This window comes from Polypterus senegalus, chromosome 8 (assembly GCF_016835505.1).
Source record: "Polypterus senegalus isolate Bchr_013 chromosome 8, ASM1683550v1, whole genome shotgun sequence".
Lineage (NCBI taxonomy): Eukaryota > Metazoa > Chordata > Cladistia > Polypteriformes > Polypteridae > Polypterus > Polypterus senegalus.
In genome coordinates, this window is record NC_053161.1 from 5,985,875 (window position 1) to 6,006,879 (window position 21,005).

Genomic DNA, 21,005 nt, shown 5'->3' on the forward strand with positions numbered 1-21,005 from the left:
TTATTTATTAAAGGAGTGTGGGATAGTTAGAGTTGGGTTTAACAGCAGCTTGCAGTACCTATGTCAGGTAATGCCCAGAACGTCAGTCACGAAATGCCCATCGTACACCCCGTTACACTATGGTTAAGATTAGGCTTGTGGGAGGGTAACAGTTTAGTTATGTGCTTTATGTTTACAGGTATTCGTCTGCACACTCGTATGGAGCAACTGAAGAGATCTGGTGTTTTTTTTCTTCCTGGGAAACAATTTTGTGCGTACAACTTACTATCTCGTGCCCACCACTTACCATAGCCTGCGCACCAGGCACTTTTAAGGCGCACCTGCCAATACTGCGTGTGCACCGCATTCTTTCAGATGAGCACCAAATGCCATCGCGTGCTACTGTACATCATTTTCTGGAAACAGGACATATCACTGAACAGTCTGATGTTTTCCTCATACAGTTACAGTCCACAGAAATTAATATTGGCAAGTTTATAAAATCAGGCTATGCATTCAAGCCCAGATCGTTAAATCCGCGAAGCAGCACCGCTAACCAATGCACTAATTTATAGTAAAAGGAAATTAAGTTAGTTAACCATTTACTTTCTAGCCTGCAGCTTGTTATTCGCACAAGTTACGAAAGAAATTAATATTTCACGTATTTAATGCGTGTGATGTTTACCCAGCGCAGGCTATGGTAAGTGGTGGGCACGAGATAGTAAGTTGTACGCACAAAATTGTTTCCCAGGAAGAAAAAAAACACCAGATCTCTTCAGTTGCTCCATACGAGTGTGCAGACGAATACCTGTAAACATAAAGCACGTAACTAAACCGTTACCCTCCCACAAGCCTAATCTTAACCATAGTGTAACGGGGTGTACGATGGGCATTTCGTGACTGACGTTCTGGGAATTACCTGACATAGGTACTGCAAGCTGCTGTTAAACCCAACTCTAACTATCCCACACTCCTTTAATAAATAAAAGCCCATCCATCTGCTTTTTTATTTTATCACGCTACAAGTGCTGGAAGTGACGTCAAACTGAAGCGCCATGGCCTTGGTAAGGTCGTAATTGGGAAGCCCCGAAGCACACTTTTGTAATATTTTAATCTAAGTTTATCTCGTACGTACGTGAAAGTATCTCGTACGTACGTGAAAGTATCTTGTACGTACGAGATATTTTCACGTACGTACGAGATAAGGGTTATCCCATAATTTTTTTTCACTGTGCGGTTCAGAGCTTCTCAGATATGCAGCCCCCTAGGTGCCCATCTCATTCTTTCAATTTGTGTTAGTAGAAATTAACTTTTATGGGCACCACATGTAACAGGAACTACAGTTGTATCCCCTGCCTTCCTACTCTGCCAAATAAAGGACTTGTCCTTTTGGCAGTCTTTCTTTCTTTCTTTCTTTCTTTCTTTCTTTCTTTCTTTCTTTCTTTCTTTCTTTCTTTCTTTCTTTCTTTCTTTCTCTTTTGGCCATCTGGTTAACCAATGCCATAATTGTGAGACTTTTGACCATAGCAGATCCAGATGAAGTTGTGGAACGGTGTGATGCCTGTGTCCACTTTTCTGCTGCAGAAAGAACAGAAAGCTTGTATGCTGTATAAGCTATGCCTGTTGAACATCACCGACCTGAACGTGAGGAAGGTTTGTGCAGTATGACGCAACCAATAGAACAGGAGATGAGGAATGGTACAATTGTGTAGGATAATTTCACAGCATAGGATTGCTATCATGAGACCCATCACTGCTTTTATAAGCAGGTTACAGTATACAGTATTTGTCTTCATCACAAAGGGAATGAAGTAACAGACAAATACCAAAATAGAACAAAATAAACCCCAAGAGAAAAGAATGAGGGTGGAACTTTTCTGGAAAAGTGTACTGTTACATAATTAGTAATATGATCAGGATTCCTAGACCTTCTGGAAAGCATGTATTTAAAAAGACACCAACATAAAAATGTGAATTTCAGATAGAATACACTTTATTCATAAATGAAACCTGGGGTACATGCATTATTTGATATTAACACTACAAGCAGCACCACACTGGCCATTTTCTTCTTTAAAGCAATGGATCAACTGATAAAAGATAGCAATAAAGTTATAAAAGCATTCTGCTAAAAATTTCACTCTGTAAAATTAATGGCCATTTCAACGTGGTTTGACTTACTCGAATGCCCAACTCGACATTTTCTCCACCATAGATTTTCATACCATCATCTAATGCACCAATTTCTCCAAAAAATAATCTGTCTGCAAAAAGAATGCCCATAATAGAGGGAGACCTGTAGACAATAGAATATTATGCAAGTTATAAAATTTTTAAATGGTACCATAAGACTTTTCTGAATTTTGTATTCATCCAGAGCTGAAGCCAATCCTAGCAGCATTCATGATGTGACAATGGTACCCACAAGTTCACTTTAGTGCCGTCAATTACGTTTATGTGCAAATCTTTAGAATGTCAGAGGAAACTAGTGTGCCCAGAGAAAATGTAGATGAACATGGCTGGACAGTGCAAACTGCATACCAAGATTGTTTGAGCAGGGATCGAACCCAGGCTCCTGGAACTGTGATGCTGCTGTGAGAACCATACCACTAAGCTACTCAATCAAATAATCAATAATATAAACTGGGCCTTCCTCATTCATAAAGTTCTATGATACCTAGATAGATGGATTGGCAGATAATCTAGAATCTATTATATCATTACAGATGGACTTGGACAATCTTACAAGCTTGGGTAGATTTGTGGCAGATGAAGTATAATGTCAGTAAATGTGAAGTATTACATATAGCAAGTTAAACTATTTGGTTTGAATACACAATGGGAGGTCTGAAAATCGAGAGTATGCCATATGAAAAGGATTAACGAGTCATAGTGGACTTGACACAATCAACTGTCAGACAATGTTCAGAAGCCATTAAGAAGGTGAACAGAATGTTAGGTTATATAACAAAATGTGTGGAGTACAAGTCCAAGGAGGTTATGCTCAACCTTTATAATGCACTGGTGAGACCTCATCTTGAGTACTGTGTGCAGTTTTGGCCTCCAGGCTACAAAAAGGACACAGCAGCGCTAGAAAAGGTCCAGAGAAGAGCGACTAGGCTGATTCCAGGGCTACAGGGGATGAATTATGAAGAAAGATTTAAAGAGCTGAGCTTTTTTGGTTTAAGCAGGAAAAGGAGGTTAAAAAGAGACATGATTCAAGCGTTATTATTGGAATATATAAATCTAATGAATTATAATTATAATTATTATTATAATTATTATTATTATTATTATTAATTAGTACAGTGGATTGAGACAATTACTTACATGGGGACACAGATGGAAACTTGGGAAGGGAAAAGTTTGCAGAAACATTTTAAAGTTTTTCTTTACACAGAGAACTATAGACACATACGATAAGTTACCAAGTAATGTGGTAGACAGTAAGACTTGATGAGTTTTAGAAGAACTAAGTGGATAGAACTGGCAAGCTTTGTTGGGCTGAATGGCCTGTTCTTGTCTAGATTGTTCTAATGTTCTAATAAAGAGTAAACCAATAGGTGTCTTCAGCAAAAATGATCAGAAGGATTATCAGAATTTATGCACCAAATCCAGGGGTTCACTCCCAAATGGGGTATGAGGGGTCAAAGTTTCTCTGTTTCACAAAAATTTGAAAAAAATGGGGATTGGTGTAAATAGGCATGTCGAGTGTTGATTTATGCTGTTTCGAGGTTGCTAATCACAGATATCACAATATGTTTGCTATTTGATTCTTTACTGGTGGTGCTAGCCCTCTGGGACCTACTCCCAGAAGGTTAATAATAACAGATTTCAAACGTAAGCATGTACAATAGCATTTTAGACTATTTCAAGGTCAATAATTAAGAATATGATGTTATTTTTTATTTTTAATCATTTACTAAGGATCTAGCCCACTGTGGGCCTCTGTGAGATGGTGCAAAATCACAAATTATTATTATAGTTGAGAATATTTAGACTTTAATCATTTAAACTGAATAAATATTTACTATAAGTATTCCTGTTTATTATACACTTCTACCTCATAAAGTGAATCATTACTTTTACAACAATACTTATTTTTGTACTAGCTGTGTAAGCCCGTGCTGTAAAAAGCCCGGAGTCCTAGAAACTATTGAAATTGTCAGAAAAAAATGTGAAATGTAGAGATGTCAGATAATTGAAAGGAACTACTCTGGGCATCTCTCTCCCTGGAGATTTTGTCTTGTCGACGTGGTCACCTCGCTAGTATATTAGCGGCTAAGCAGGTGTCTCTTTCTTCTGAAGTTTTGTTTTGCCGATGTGCTTGCCTAGGCTTGTGTATTAGCACAGTGTTTCTCAAACTTTAAGTATTTGTGACTCGAGTTTTCATAACAGTTTTAATCGCGCCCCCCCCTAGCATTTTTTTGAAAGGAGCCCACTAACACCAATTTATTCTTTTTTAATTAATGATATTTCATAGATGCATATTTTATTATACCTTCTTAACTTATCAACATTTATCTAATTCTATATTTATTTTTCTAGTATCAGAATGTAGTTTAAGTTAATTTGTTTTCATTTCAATAGATGTATTCTTCATATTTTTAATTCTTTTCACATCTTTGCGCACCCCTTTTTGTTACTTTGCGGCCCCCTAGGGGGGCCTGCCCCACAGTTTCAGAACCACTATATTAGAGGCAGGAGGAAAAGTAAAAGGGATACCGTTTTGCCCATGTGCTCGTCTCGCTTGTGTATTAGTGACTATGTGTGTTTCTCTCTTTTTTGGCTAATTTCACTTTGGCAACAGAGTCGCTTTCTTTGAGTTTCATGCTGTAGCCTCGCACTTCCGGGCCAGACAGACAGACACCCACACTTCCACGTGTAAACGTTTATATATAAGATAGCATTCTTTACTGCATGCTGGCACAGGGTGCTGAAATGTTGTTAATTTCTTATGAACACTCTGAATTAGTGTCACTTACACCAATTCAGACTTTTTTATGGTATTAAAATTATACTGTTTTTAAATGTACAGTAATACTGTATTTATGTGTATTTTATGATACCCGTAATTTTCTTGTACCGATTTTTGTCTTTAATTTATTATATAGTTAAGTTAATAAAAAGGATTCAGTTTATGCAGAATGCCAAGTAAACAAGCTTGTGCCACCACATATTGATAATAGATCAAGTGTGAAAATCAACAGTAAGTAGGATGCAAGGTGGTGCAATGGTTAGCACTACTGCCTTACAGCTCCAGGAGACTGGGTGCGATTCTCATCCGGGTCACAACCCATGCAGAAATTTTCTCAAAGTTGAGCCTGTTGGGTTAACTGGTGACTTTCAATGGGTCAATGAGTGAGGTTGATGATTTCTGCCTTGTACCCAGTATTTCCACAATAGGCACTGGCTCTTTGTTAAAAATGGATGGGTGAGATTATTTCAATTAAAGTAGGCTCAAATGTTAGTTTATAAAATATTTATACCAGCTGAGAAAATTTTATTTAGAATACTGTATATAATAAATTATCAGTAGGTCTCTAATAGAAATATAAAATGGTAATGTAACCTTTTTAAGATGACCAAATTACTTTAAGTGATATTCAGAATAAAGCATATTACACATACTATATCATATACTTAAAGCCAAAGTTCAGGATGGTAAAAAAGACTTTCCTTGAGTCGCACAATGAAGCTAAACTGACATTTGAGCTTGACAAAGGAGACAGCAGGCAGTTTTATCATACAAAAGCATTTTTAATTGAAAACATCTTGTAGCCTGCAAAATACTTACAGTAATTGGCAGGAGAAAAAAATAGTATAACTTACTTTCCTGGAAGGGATGCATCATTTTGTTTGTACCACTCTGGCAAAAATGACTCATACATGCACCATAATGCCCAGTCAAATGCATGAGCTGCAGTAGCATACTTGACTAATTTTAAGGTGTCAAAGTTCACCCTGTCAAAGACTGGTGACACAATCACGGTGCGATCTTCCTTAATCCTGGCAAGAACTGGCTGAGCCCTGCATAAACAATATGGAAAGATGAGAAGAATCTGTTTAGGAAATAAAAAAACAACTATTGAGCACCCTGAAAGAGCCCATTTGTAATTTAGTACTTTTCACAACTTGTTTTTATGTATTATTAAGAAACATTCAAATATTTACCAAGTAGCAAAATACATACTTTGGCCTGAACATGTATACATGAACATAATCAATAATCGCTGAAAATGCAGATGCAAATTACTATATTAAATTTAATTAAAAAAATGCATGATAACCGTTAATTGCCTTTCCGTCCCTTCTTCTGAACAGCCTAAAATGCATGTGCAGTTTGTTGACCATTTTACTTATAAAGAAAAAAAATAAATTTAGTCTTCAAACTTTCTGACAGTTTGTGTTAAGGTAAACATGCAGACAGCTTAAACATCATCTGTTGCACTCTGCTGTAATGGACTGGAATCCTGTTCAGGTTTGGTTTCTGCCTTGTTCTGTATTGTCAGAATAGGCTTCAGTCTCCACTTATGAAATCTCCCTGGATTAAACAGGTTCAAAAATGGGTGGCTGGATGCTGTGTTCTTTGTACAGTACTTCAAAATTTCCTACACTTTCACGAGTTGAACCAAGGTGCTAGCTAATTCTCATGGAAAAATAGTTCACAATCTGCTAGATGCTACACTATGAGCCTCCCACGTTCGACATTTTCTTCAGAGGTACAGTCATCCCTCACCTATTGCGGGGGTTATTTTCCAGAGCCCCTTGCGATAGGTGAAAATCCGCCAAGTAGCGACCTATATTTATTTTATTTATATATATTTTAAGGCTTTTTAAACCTTTCCCACACTCTTATAAACCTTTCCTGCGCTCTTATAAACACTTCCTATGCTCTTAAACACTTTCTACACTCTTAAACACCGCAGAGCAACACTATGCGCAGCGATCAGACGTCGATGTGTCTGCGCTCGCTTTGTGAAGGGAGCAGCTGAACGCACACTAAGCAGAAATGGACTTTGTGCTGCTTCTGCCAAGATGCCTGTTTTGCTTGTCCCTCTGCACGTTCTGAATTGGCTGAATGCATGCTAAGGAGAAGTGGACTTTGTGAGGGCTTTGTGCTGCTTGTCGCTCTGCGTGTCAATAATTTGAAAGTCTGTACAGCAGCAGTTTTCCTGTCTCACTGCCTTGTCTTGCGTGAAGTTAAAATGTTTTATAATAGAGCGATGTTACTCATATCCTTAGCCTGACATCCATATCATATGTGTTAACAAAGTGTGTTTTCTAAGTTTACATGTGTTTAAAGAGTGTGGGATGGGTATTTTAATGCTTAAACTATTTAAAAAAATGTTTATTTATATGTTCTTTCAATTTCACCTATCGCTGATGGGTCTGGAACACAACTTCCACGATAGGCTGGGGTCACTTGTATTTAAAAAACCCGCTATACAGTGAAGCTGCAATAAGGTGAACCGTGATATGGCGAAGGACGACTGTACTCTTCATGTGTGTCGATTTTACCACCAACTGGCAAAGATTAGAGGCAGGTATTGTCAATAGTCAAACTGTATTAGTATTTTGCTTTCAGCAGCAATCAATCTCCTGATCAAGGGATGTAGTTCTGGCATTCAGGAACCAACAGGCATCAATCACAGCATTCATCAATAATTTAACAATAACATCAAGGTCAGTCCCAGAATGTAGGTAGATCTTGGAAGATAGGGGGAACTCATTAATGATTCCAGGATGAACATTAAGCCATCAAAATCTAGCGGCTTAGTCCTGAAGAAGAGTCATGTGCAGCACCTGTTTCTATTCCAGGTTGGGGAGAGACCATTTCAACTGTTAGAGAGGAGTCAATGAAAAGCCTGGAGAAATGGTACAAGGGCTGAGATTTAATAATAGAGTGAGAGTGAAGGAGATGCTAAATCAAGTCACCACAAGGATGAGAGCACTTGAGAAGAGTGGTCATCTAGACAGGTTTCAAGCCTGGAACTATCAACATGGAATACTTCCCAGAATTTTGTGGCCACTTTTATTTTTTAATGCACCCAATACCGCAATAGAAGTGTTGTAGAGGAAAAACAGTTCCCTCAGGTGAAAGCTTTCAGTTCCTAAAAAATTCTGTTTTATCGACTTGTAAAGCAAAGAGAGCAAAGTACAGTTGCTGTTAAGTTTGGTGGTGGGAGAATGAAAAACTAGGTAATAATGCAGCAAAACAGTAAAGATGCAAAGTTTTGCCAGACTGGTATGGATGTTCAAACAAGCAGCAGCAAGTGGTCAGCCAGCAGAGCAATGAAGGAAGCAGAGGCACAGCTACAACCTGCTGACATTTTATGGATGGTGAACCAGGGTAGGCTTAGTCTTGGCTGTAAGACAAGATCAAGTTGAAAAAATACATGGTTCATGGGGAGTTGTTGATGGAGGATGAGGGCAGACAGGCTACAGGTGCTGCCATGAAACAACACCCCAGTTAGATGTGTTTGAGTTGGCAAAAATAGTGAAACATAGAGGGGTAACAGACTAGGTTTTTGATTTGCTCTGTCTATGATGTTCTTTCCTTCTTTCCTTCTTTTTTCAAAGAAGTATCAGGCGTGCTAATTGATAATGTTCTTGACATAGTAAATTCGTCACTAGATACTGGGGTCTTCCCAGACTGTCTTAAGACTGCTGTAGTTAAACCCCTACTTAAGAAACATAATCTTGACCCTCGGCTCTTGAAAATTTTAGACCCATCTCTAACTTGCCCTTCTTAAGTAAAGTTCTAGAGAAGGCAGTCATTATGCAGTTAAATGACCACCTAAATAAACATGCTATTCTTGATAAATTTCAGTCAGGTTTTAGAACAAATCACAGCACAGAAACTGCACTCGTTAAAGTAGTAAATGACTTGCGGGTAAATGCAGACAGAGGCCATTTATCTGTTCTCATCCTCTTAGATCTGAGTGCTGCATTTGACACCATTGATCACAACATTCTTAGAAATCGCCTTAGTCAATGGGTGGGCCTCTCTGGCAGTGTCTTAAATTGGTTTGAATCCTACCTGACAGGGAGAAAATATTTTGTTAGTTGTGGGAATTACAACTCGAAGACACATGATATCCGATATGGTGTTCCACAAGGCTCTATCCTGGGTCCGCTGTTATTCTCAATCTACATGCTTCCGTTAGGTCAGATTATCTCAGGGCACAACGTGAGCTACCACAGCTATGCTGATGACACACAGCTGTACTTATCAATAGCACCTGATGACCCCGATTCTATTGATTCACTAACAGAATGTCTGACTTGTATCTCAGAATGGATGAATAGTAATTTTCTCAAGTTAAATAAAGAGAAAACTGAAATTTTAGTGATCAGCAATAATGGATACAATGAGGCTATTAGAAATAAACTGGATACATTAGGATTAAAAGTCAAGACGGAGGTAAAAAGCTTAGGGGTGATTGTTGACTGTAATCTGAATTTTAAATCACATATTAATCAGATCATTAGGACAGCATTTTTCACTTAAGAAACATAAGTAAAGTTAGACCTCTTTTATCACTGAAAGATGCTGAGAAATTAATTCACGCGTTTGTTTTCAGTCGACTAGATTACTGTAACGCACTCCTCTCAGGACTACCCAAAAAAGATATCAATCGTTTGCAACTAGTGCAGAATGCAGCTGCTAGAATCCTAACTAGGAAAAGAAAATCAGAACACATTACTCCAGTTTTGATGTCACTACACTGGTTACCTGTGTCATTCAGGATTGACTTTAAAATTCTGCTTATGGTTTATAAAGCCTTAAATAATCTCGCCCCATCTTATATATCGGAATGTCTGACACCTTATATTCCAAATCGTAACCTCAGATCCTCAAATGAGTGTCTCCTTAGAATTCCAAGAACAAAACTTAAAAGAAGTGGTGAGGCGGCCTTCTGCTGCTATGCACCTAAAATCTGGAATAGCCTGCCAATAGGAATTCGCCAGGCTGATACAGTAGAGCACTTTAAAACACTGCTGAAAACACATTACTTTAACATGGCCTTTTTATAACTTCATTTTAATCGTAATTTAACTTAATCCTGATACTCTGTATGTTCAATTCATCATAACAACTATTCATGGTGGCTCTAAAATCGGTACTGACCCCTACTCTCTTTTCTGTTTCTTTTTCCGGTTTCTTTGTGGTGGTGGCCTGCGCCACCTCCACCTACTCAAAGCTTCATGATGCTCCAACAATGATGGACGGATTAAAAGGAAGAAGTCTACGTGACCATCATCATCATCAAGCCCTTCCGTGAGAACCCTAAATCCAAAGAGGACTGTTTCATTTATGTTAGGTAGAATGCCCAGAGGGGACTGGGCGGTATCATGGTCTGGAATCCCTACAGATTTTATTTTTCTCCAGCCGTCTGGAGTTTTTGTTTTTCTGTCCCCTGGCCATTGAACCTTACTCTTATTCGATGTTAATGTTGATTTATTTTTTTATAATTATGTCTTTCATTTTTCTATTCTTTAATATGTAAAGCACTTTGAGCTACTGTTTGTATGAAAATGTGCTATATAAATAAATGTTGTTGTTGTTGTTGTTGTTGTTTCCTCACTGATGAACCTACATCTATGCTGAATGACCGATATGTCTGGCAGACAGGAGGTTCAGGTGGTGTCATGACCAGGAGCTGAATAAGCTGACTGTGACATTGGAGTATGTGAAGAAGAACAATGTGAAACATAAATCCAGTGGTCCCCACATCAACCATTTCCTCAGGCCTCTGGTTCAAAAACTCCAAGCAGGTAGTCATCATTGAATTAACTGTTCCATGGGAGAAAAGGGTAGAGGAGCCACATCACGAATGGAAGCTCAGGAAATATCAGCATGGAAACTACCAGTTACCTCTGGAAAGCTTTGTGGGGTTTCTTGGTTTTGATCTGCTTGGAGGAAGCTTTGATCCAGTCTTAGCAATTAGGCAAAAAATAGGCAGCCAGTGGCTTTGGATCAAAAAAGGCAGCAGCAAACAGGCAGGACTGAACTTAAAAGTGAGTGGACCTAAATGACTAAGGAGTTGTAGCTCTACAGCAAAGTGTTGTGCTGTCAAGCCTCTTTTGAGGTGTTGTGTGCTAAATAATAAAACATGGGTGCCCATTTGAAAACTCTAAAAAGCCAAAAGGTCTAGTCTGGGAGCCGAGGTATGGAAAATGTTGCAAAGATGAAAAATAACGATTGCCATGTCAGGCAGCTCATAATAGGTGCAGGATGTAAGGTCCTGTTATGTGAGCCGATTGCAATTATGTCATCATACTCTACATACACTACTTTTTATCTGATCTGCATTTATTTACTCTTCATGTTCACTCTTATCTTTATTTTGAAAATCTTTTGGAGAACATGCAAATTGAGGAAGAAAAGAAAAAATGTTTGCTGGTTTTGGGGTTATGAATATGAATCCTTAAATAGTGTCGTAAAACTGTGTTCTGAGATTTTTTAGATAAGGAAGACAGAATGTCCAAGCTAAGGTTACTCGTATACTTAGTAATCATGGAACTAGAGAGTGGTAATGTATTGCATTGATTAGCACATGCAAGTAAGAATTTCACTGTGCTGTGTACTAATATCTGCTAATTAAATAATTAATAATAAAGGAACATTATTTTTTGTTATTGTGAGGTAGGGATTTTAAATCATTTCCCCTCTTCAACTTTTGCGGAAGTCAAAGCTTGGTTCTCGATATTGTGAATCAGTCTTAGATTTTGTTCAGACCAGTGTGCGAGTAGTGGTGTGATTTTCATTTTGGGCCAGCAGTTCACAACAGTAATCCTGCCAATAAATTTCATGTTATTTTAAAATATCCATTTATCTGATTTCAAGACAGTGAATAAACAAATGCTTTTGCATGGTTAGGATAATTACAAAATTCATATTGCCTTGATCCTTTCTTAATACTCTGAGAACTTTGATAGAGTCAATATTTAAAAATACTGGAAATAATAAATAAATAGAACTAGTATCTGCGGTGGGCTGGCGCCCTGCCTGGGGTTTGTTACCTGCCTTGCGCCCTGTGTTGGCTGGGATTGGCTCCAGTAGACCCCCGTGACCCTGTATTTATGATATTGCGGGTTGGATAATGGATGGATGAATAGAACTAATATAAAAAAAATAAGGTGCCTGTAAGTCATTCTGACATGAGAGATTGTGTCTAAAGTTTATGCTCTTACTACTTGCTGGTTAGCTTCACAGAAATAGGAAAGGCCTTTGTTTTGATATTCACAGCAGGAATATTATAAGTAAACGAAGAATAAAACAGATGACAGATGACCTGCACTGAATATCACTCAATTCCCTACTAAGCTGACGTAGTAAGTTGTTTCACTGATTGGCCGCTTACACCAGGCAGTCCGCCCCAGGACTAACTTGATTTTGACATCATTCTTGCACATACACATTATTTTAAAATCATAACAATATTTTTTTTCAGTTGTCCCAATAAAAATTAAACGTAAACCAGTTTGTCCTATTTACCCTTTGAAAGTAAAACTGATTTTCTCCAAAAGCCGCTAAATGTGTTCTAAAGTTCTAGTATCCCATTAACTTAGCCATAGCAGCTGATGTATATTGTGATGTGTTTAAATAATATGTTTAAATTTGTAGTGATCTCCACACTATGCTGTAAAATTGGTCAGTTCAGCTTGACAGCTGATCACTGCTATTTCATAAGATAATGGGGCCTTATAAAACAGTGTTACCGCTTTCCACAAAAACAACAAGGCTACATGCTTGTACTCTGTAGCTAAACATTGCGGTTATTTTGAAATCAAGCCAAGACACAAAATACAAGATCGATGCATGAATGCACAATTCATAAACACAAGATGTGCATGAAACAGCATACGAAAATAACACTTAGCAGCTCAAAATATTTTAATCCAAACAATATGCATAAGAAATGCCATAAGAAAGATGGATAAGCTTCCCAGATAAAACACACATCTTATTCCTAATGACTCTTCCACAGCACGCAAGCATTCCATTCTTCTAGAATAACCCTACACTAGTTGTCTCACCACAAAAGGTGTTCATCTCTGGATGGTGCAAAACAGGCATCCATCCTAATGGGTTGCATTTCATGCAGCCACAATAACTTTTCTCTTCCCACAATTTCTGAGGTCCTCTGATGTTTGAAAACCATTCCTCTGCACAGGACCTCCTGTTTCTTTTAACCAACATCCTGCCTTTCCTACTTGCCAGTACAACGTACATCTTCTCCATTAAAGGTGCAGATATTACTTCCATTTTGGGGCTGTCAGGGATGCCAGGGACCATGACCCGGCCAGGACGCCAGGAGGGACCGGAAGAGGGTCAGAGCCCTGCCTGGATCACGTGGGGTTTGCCTTCCGAGTTGCTTTGGGGGCCATGGGTCAAGGGCATGGAAGCCTTTCCCTGTAGGGGCCCGTGGTCACCGCCAGGAGGCGCCCCAGTGCCTTGGGGACCTGTTACCCCAGCACTTCCGCCACACCAGGAAGTGCCGGGGGGATTTATGACGGCGCCCGGAGAGCAGCCGGGAGGACAGCCGGCACTTCCGCCACACTGGGGCGTGGCTAGAGGAGGAATGCCGAGAACACCTGGGGCTCATCCGGGTCCTCTATAAAAGGGGCCGTCTCCATTCGTTCGAGGCTAGAGTCAGGTGGAAGGAGGACGAGGCAAGAGGAGCTGTGGAGGCGGCCCGAAGACAAGGCATTGTGGCCAGGATTGTGACTGTTTGGGGTTTGTGCACGTGACTAGGTCTGAGTGACCACTGGACTGGGTCTTTGTGACCATATTATTGTATATATTGTGTTTAATAAACGTGTGGTGGTTTTAAGACAACATGTCCACCTGTCTGTGTCCGGGCCAAGTTCACAGGGCAAATCAACACAGTCCAATGAACGGACAAACAAGAAGTGGAGACAACAACACCAAAGACAGTACCTATGTGGCCACTTCAAATTCACAGTGTACATAAGATGTAGGCATCACTTGGAGGTTTGTAGCCAAGGAGGTGTACACAGTTCTCCAAGACTGCTGGATTTGTCCTCCTTACCAACAGTATATACTATATATATATATATATATATATATATATATATATATATATATATATATATATATACATATATATATATATATATATATATATAGATATGGTTGAAAGACAGTCTCCAGGCACAGACAGACAGACACCGAATGTCCCAAAACACACATGTTTATTAATCTAAATATAATAAACAGCACCACAATGCCTAAATCAGCCAACTCAGTCCCTTCTTTTCTTTAGTCTCTCTGTACTTCTGCTGCCTTTACTCCTCTCCTCCCAAGCACTGTCTTCTTCCTCCCAACTCTACTGGAGGGAGGCGTCCTCTTTTATAACAACCCGGATGTGCTCCAGCTGCTCTGTGACGATCTTTCAGCTGCCCTTCCTGGTGTGCTGGAAGTGCCGTATGAGCACCCAGAAGCACTGAGGGTGTCCCTGCCATTCCTTTCTGCAGCACTTCCAAGTTGGGCGCAAGTGCTGCCATCCAGGGTTCCATAATCGTCCGGGTTCCAACAGGGATGAGCTTTCCAGCTCTCTTCCTGTGCCCCCCATGCAGACCAGGGCGGCTGCCCTCTCGTGGCCCAGGGGAGGAATTATCCCTCTTGTGGACCTTCCAGGCCCCGGCTGGGTAGGGTCCCCAGCCGTCTGCCACTATATATACATATATATAAGTCACACATGCATGATTAGGGGAGAACTAAAGGGACTGAATAGATGTAATTCCACACCAGGCCAGGGGGTGGCAAAGTGCACTGATTCTCTCTCTCAATTCCTTGCAGATCATTCTCGGGAAATCCTGCCCAGTTCTGGGGCAACCAACGACATCACTTCCGGTTTCAGTCATGATGACATCACATCCTCTGCGGGCATTTAAAAGCTGCCTTCTTAAGACAACAGTCAGTTTTGTTTTGGACTCAGTCGTGTGAACATGAGTGTTCTGTTTAATCAATTTTGCAGCCGGGAAATATTATATAGGTGGCTGCCACAAAACTTCCCGATGTCTCGGTCATTCATGTTACTATATATACACTCACCTAAAGGATTATTAAGAACACCATACTAATACTGTGTTTGACCCCCTTTCGCCTTCAGAACTGCCTTAATTCTACGTGGCATTCATTCAACAAGGTGCTGAAAGCATTCTTTAGAAATGTTGGCCCATATTAATAGGATAGCATCTTGCAGTTGATGGAGATTTGTGGGATGCACATCCAGGGCACGAAGCTCCCGTTCCACCACATCCCAAAGATGCTCTATTGGGTTGAGATCTGGTGACTGTGGGGGCCATTTTAGTACAGTGAACTCATTGTCATGTTCAAGAAACCAATTTGAAATGATTCGAGCTTTGTGACTTGGTGCATTATCCTGCTTGAAGTGGCCATCAGAGGATGGGTACATGGTGGTCATGAAGGGATGGACATGGTCAGAAACAATGCTCAGGTAACCCATGGCATTTAAACGATGCCCAATTGGCACTAAGGGGCCTAAAGTGTGCCAAGAAAACATCCCCCACACCATTACACCACCACCACCAGCCTGCACAGTGGTAACAAGGCATGATGGATCCATGTTCTCATTCTGTTTACGCCAAATTCTGACTCTACCATTTGAATGTCTCAACAGAAATCGAGACTCATCAGACCAGGCAACACTTTTCCAGTCTTCAACTGTCCAATTTTGGTGAGCTCGTGCAAAATGTAACCTTTTTTTCCTATTTGTAGTGGAGATGAGTGGTACCCGGTGGGGTCTTCTGCTGTTGTAACCCATCCGCCTCAAGGTTGTGCATGTTGTGGCTTCACAAAGGCTTTGCTACATACCTCGGATGTAACGAGTGGTTATTTCAGTTAAAGTTGCTCTTCTATCAGCTTGAATTAGTCAGCCCATTCTCCTCTGACCTCTAGCATCAACAAGGCATTTTCGCCCACAGGACTGCCGCATACTGGATGTTTTTCCCTTTTCACACCATTCTTTGTAAGCCCTAGAAATGGTTGTGCGTGAAAATCCCAGTAACTGAGCAGATTGTGAAATACTCAGACCGGCCTGTCTGGCACCAACAACCATGCCACGCTCAAAATTGCTTAAATCACCTTTCTTTCCCATTCTGACATTCAGTTTGGAGTTCAGGAGATTGTCTTGACCAGGACCACACCCCTAAATGCATTGAAGCAACTGCCATGTGATTGGTTGATTAGATAATTGCATTAATGAGAAATTGAACAGGTGTTCCTAATAATCCTTTAGGTGAGTGTATATATATATATATATATATATATATATATATATATATATATATATATATATATCAATGCTTCCATTTTTGCTCATTTAATGTAGCAAATATTATCTCAAATGACTAAATAAATACATTTTAATATTAGAAAAAGAGCAAACTGCAAAGTAAGAGAAAAGCATCTGGACAAAAAAAAAAAAACACAAAGCACACTTCATATACATATACTTTGTGCAAGAGAAATTCTTCGTGGATCCTTAAGGAGTTGGAACAAAGCATCTTCACCACCAGAAGTCAACAGAAACAAAATCACAACTACTCCTGCTGTACCTTAATTCAATGAGTTATTGTCTGTAACTTGAGGAGTCAATGGAGGCTGTGATTGGTGCTCTTGAAAGACTAACCGAGGCGTATGAGTGTCTGGGCTTGCGAGTGTCCTGGATAAAACCAAGATCCAGGCCTTTAATGACCTCTTGAGCACAGCCATCAGCAGTGTTTCTGTCTGCATTGAGGGTGTCAACCTTGTTGAGAGGTTTACTAACCTCGGCAGTGACATTCATTTCTCTGGTGACTCTTCCTATGAAGTCAGTAGGATTGGGACAGCATGGGGGGTTCATGAGGTCACCAGGAATGAGTGTGTGGTGCTCCCAATATCTATGCAAAAGGACGAAGTTCCAAGTCTTTAGAGTCCTGGTGCTTCCTGTTTTATTATATGGTTGTGAGACATGGACGCTATCCAGTGACCTAAGACAAAGACTGGACTCCTTTGGTTCTGTGTGTCTTCAGAGAATCCTTGGTTTGACTTTGTGCTGAATGAGCAGAGTCCCGAATGAGGCACATGACTAGCATTGTGAGGGGGTGTCAGTTACAGCACTATGGCCATGTGGTGTGATTCCCTGAGGGTCATCCGGCTTGCACAATCCTTATTATTAAGTGGCTGGACCAGGCCTAGTGGACGCCAATGTAACACCTGGCTGCGCCAGATATATGGACTTTTCCGGAGGGTGGGTCTGGACCACATGTCTGCCTGTGGGGTTGCCAACCAGGTTCCCAAGCTTTTTCATTGTGTAGTGGGTGCTGTACCAGTGCGTGCTCCCCAACCTGACTTGACCTGTAACTTGGTAGTGTACAAACATATGCAATATTTCTGTTTATTGGTGTTTCCTTTACTGAACGTAGTGACATCTATTAAGGATAAGTGTTTACCTGTTATAAGTTTCCCTATTTTAATTTCAGGTAAAAAAACTAAAGGAACCACCTCTTAAAGGAAAAAAAAACAAACCAGGCTGACATAGATTTAAATTCTGTATTGTTTGTTTTCATATTATTTCTTTATAAATATGGATATATCATCTTCTACTATCTTTATGCTATGAATTAGCTGTATTGTTTTACTTTGTATTTATTTCAGCAACTATTTATTTAAAAGTAGTCTATCACCACTTTCGAATCACAAACAGAGAAAGTGAAGAATGATTTGTGTAGATCAATGTTTCCCAAACTCATTCCTGGGTGCACACTGTGGCTGCAGGTTTTTGTTCCAACACCTGATAACACTGATCTCATTTAAATAGCTGGTATTATTTTTCTTTTATTCTACATAAAAGCACAGAAGCATGATTTTTACATTTATAAGAAATTTAGAAATATTTCTGCTTTTGCTATAGATTTAAATGCTTAACTCTCATTTGTTGATTTCATTATATTTTGCCCTTTCTCTGTGCAGTTTTCCCCCTTTGTTGTATTTATTAATGATAATTAAAAATAAGCAGAGCAGACACGCTCGCAAACAGCACTGAATCACAAAGGGCTGCAAATACTTTAGCATCCATCCATCCATTATCCAACCTGCTATATCCTAACTACAGGGTCACGGGAGTCTGCTGGAGCCAATCCCAGCCAACACAGGGCACAAGGCAGGAAACAAACCCCGGGCAGGGCGCCAGCCCACTGCAGGGCGCACACACACACACACACATACACACACCCACACACCAAGCACACACTAGGAACAATTTAGAACAGCCAATACACCTAATCTGCATGTCTTTAGACTATGGGTTGAAACCGGAGTACCCAGAGTAAAAACCCATGCAGACAGAACAGGCAAACTCCACGCATGTGGACAGAGGACCCAGGTTGGGAAACACTGGTGTAGATATTCACCAATTTATGAACTTCATTAAGTTTATTCACAAATTTTACAGATCTCGTAATAGTTCTGGCTGGAGCGTGAAACATAAATCTCCCACACTGATTGAAACTTGTTTATAAAGTCACTATTTAACTTTGTTGAACTTTGCTTATATGATATATATGGAACAGAAAAGTCTGCTTATGTCCATACATTAAAAACATCCAATACAGCAAAGCTGAAAATTAAATGAACTCTTAAAAGGTATTTTGTTATCTTGCTTCCTAAATATTTTTAAATATCCCAATGAAAAATAAAATCTCCAAACTGCCAATAGTTAGGAATTAACAATATTGCTGAGATGATGCAGGCTGCATTAACATAATAACGTTTAGATACTTTACCATTCTGCTTGAACTTCTATATGGGCATCCAAGATAGCAACAACATCTCCTGTAGCTGCTTTCCATCCAGAAATTCGTGCTTGGGTCAGCCCCATCTGTTCTGCGTGTTTAACCTGTTTAATCAGCCCAGGGTGTTGCTCATTTATTAGCTTAATATAGTCTTGTAGTTTTTCTTGCAGATCCTCTGTTAATTTAAGCAAAGTATTAACTACCAACAAAAATAGCTCAGGGTAACATTTATGCTATGTAAATAAGTAATTGCTGTCAGATTTTGCCAACATCTTTGTCTCTGTCTCTGCCTTACGTGACCATGTTTTCATGGTGTTTTCTGAAGTCATTCCTGTGGGCATTTCGTTTGGTATCTATCCCACGCTTTTCAAAATGAATTGGATGGGTGTTTTTCACTTTGGCAGCATTAATGAAAACACCAAAGTTTTGTGCATCCTTTTCACAAAGGCAGATTGGAAGAAAGACATGTGTTTAGAAAGTTTCTTCCCATTAGAGTCAACATTAAAAAAGAGGAAAATAATAATAGCTAGATGAACCAACATCATATGACTGAAATCATTTTTTTTTTGTTTTGGGGTTGAAAATACTCTACATTTCAGTCAGGCTGCTGATTAAGGTTGACATTTTTGGGCTTTAGTTGTGGGTTTATGACTGTTGATTTTGACATCAGTATGAGCTTAGTACTGATAAACAAATCTGTTTGACCTTGTTTTACATTTTTGACCTCAAGTAGTTTGTTTAGGAGGTAGGCTACATGACCGCTGCAATTCAAAATATACATAGTGAATCTGTGACTGTTAAAGATTTGTTTTTCATGGTCAGCTAGATAATGACAGATGGATCTGTGAGTGAGTTTGTATTATTAATAACAGCTTTTATAGTTTTTAACAAGCAAGTACTATTAATGGGTAGGGTTGCTTTATTTGACACCTTAAAAGCTGATGTATATTTGTTGCAAAAAAAACCCCACAAACATATGCAGTAATTAAAAGCTATGAATTTTTAGTTTTGTGGACCATTACAATGAAATGATTATCTGTACTGTATCAGACATAAATGTTTATATGTTAACCGTATAGATCATAATATTTACATTAGAACATTAGAACAATCTAGACAAGAACAGGTCATTCAGTCAACCAAGTTCTCCAGTCTTAACTCCTTATTTCTTCCAAAATAACATCAAGTTGAGTTTTCAAGGTCCCTAAAGTTCTATTGTCTACTACACTATTTAGTAACTTATTCCATGTATCTATGATTCTCTGTGTGAAGAAAGCCTTCCTAATATTTGAGCGAAATTTACCCTTAACAAGTTTCCAACTATGTCCCCATGTTCTTGATGAACTCATTTTAAAGTAACAGTCTCAATCCACTGTACTAATCACCTCCTAATCTTCTTTTGCTTAAACTTAAAAGGCTCAGCTCCTTTTATCTTTCTTTATAACTCATCCCCTGTAACCCTGGAATCAGCCTAATCACTCTTCTCTGGACTTTTCCTTGCCTTTTCTACTCATTTTTGTAGCCCAGGGACCAAAACTGTACACAGTACTCCAGATTAGGTCTAGCGACTGCTTTAAAGTACATACAAACGGAACATAAAATAAAATATGAGAAACAAGTGGTGCCCATTCAGTCCATCAAGCTCATTTGTTTAGCTGATAGCTAAGCTGTCCCAATATCTCATCCAGGTACTTCAAAAAGGATGTCATGGTTTATGCTTCAACTACTGTACATGTCTTGGTAGTTTATTTTAGATTCCCATAACTCTTTGCATTAAGAAGTGCCTCCTGGCATTAATCTTAAATGCACTTGCCCTTAATTTCCACTGATATCCTCGAGCATGTGATTCATCCGTTGTGTTAACACTGTGTTTATTAAGAAATTGAGTTCTGTCCTCTGCATTGTTTATAAGGTAGCCTCAAACAATGCAGAGATTGGAAAGATTAGTGATTAAAGTACTTTATTAAAACACTCCACAACTTACATCTTGCTTAAACATTTAAAGATAGTACTGCTGTTTCAAAGGCTTAGCTTTAAATCCTGGGGGATTTAAATCTCTGAAGCTGCAAGAGTTTTCTCCTGGTGTTCAGATTTCCTTGCATATTTCTAATACATTCATTCCATGCAGTGTGAAGACTTTAAACTGGCTGTTTATGAGTGCATGTGAGTGTACAAAAAGGAACTGGTGTCGTGTC

At 39.2% G+C, this 21,005-nt stretch overlaps 1 protein-coding gene across 6 annotated transcripts in view; it reads right to left on the reverse strand.

Annotated features, from left to right (window-relative positions):
- The window catches only part of LOC120533723 (probable polypeptide N-acetylgalactosaminyltransferase 8), a 106,499-nt gene that overhangs the window by 46,900 nt on the left and 38,594 nt on the right, over positions 1–21,005 (reverse strand). For all 6 annotated transcript variants that reach the window (XR_005634605.1, XR_005634606.1, XR_005634604.1 and 3 more), the window contains 3 exons: positions 18,802–18,985; positions 5,812–6,009; positions 2,161–2,275 (listed from right to left, as the gene is read on the reverse strand). Coding sequence is in view for 1 of the 6 variants with exons in the window: in XM_039760640.1 (XP_039616574.1) it covers positions 2,161–2,275; positions 5,812–6,009; positions 18,802–18,985 (497 nt within the window). In the remaining 5 variants the exon portion in view is untranslated. The remainder of the gene's footprint in view (positions 1–2,160; positions 2,276–5,811; positions 6,010–18,801; positions 18,986–21,005) is intronic.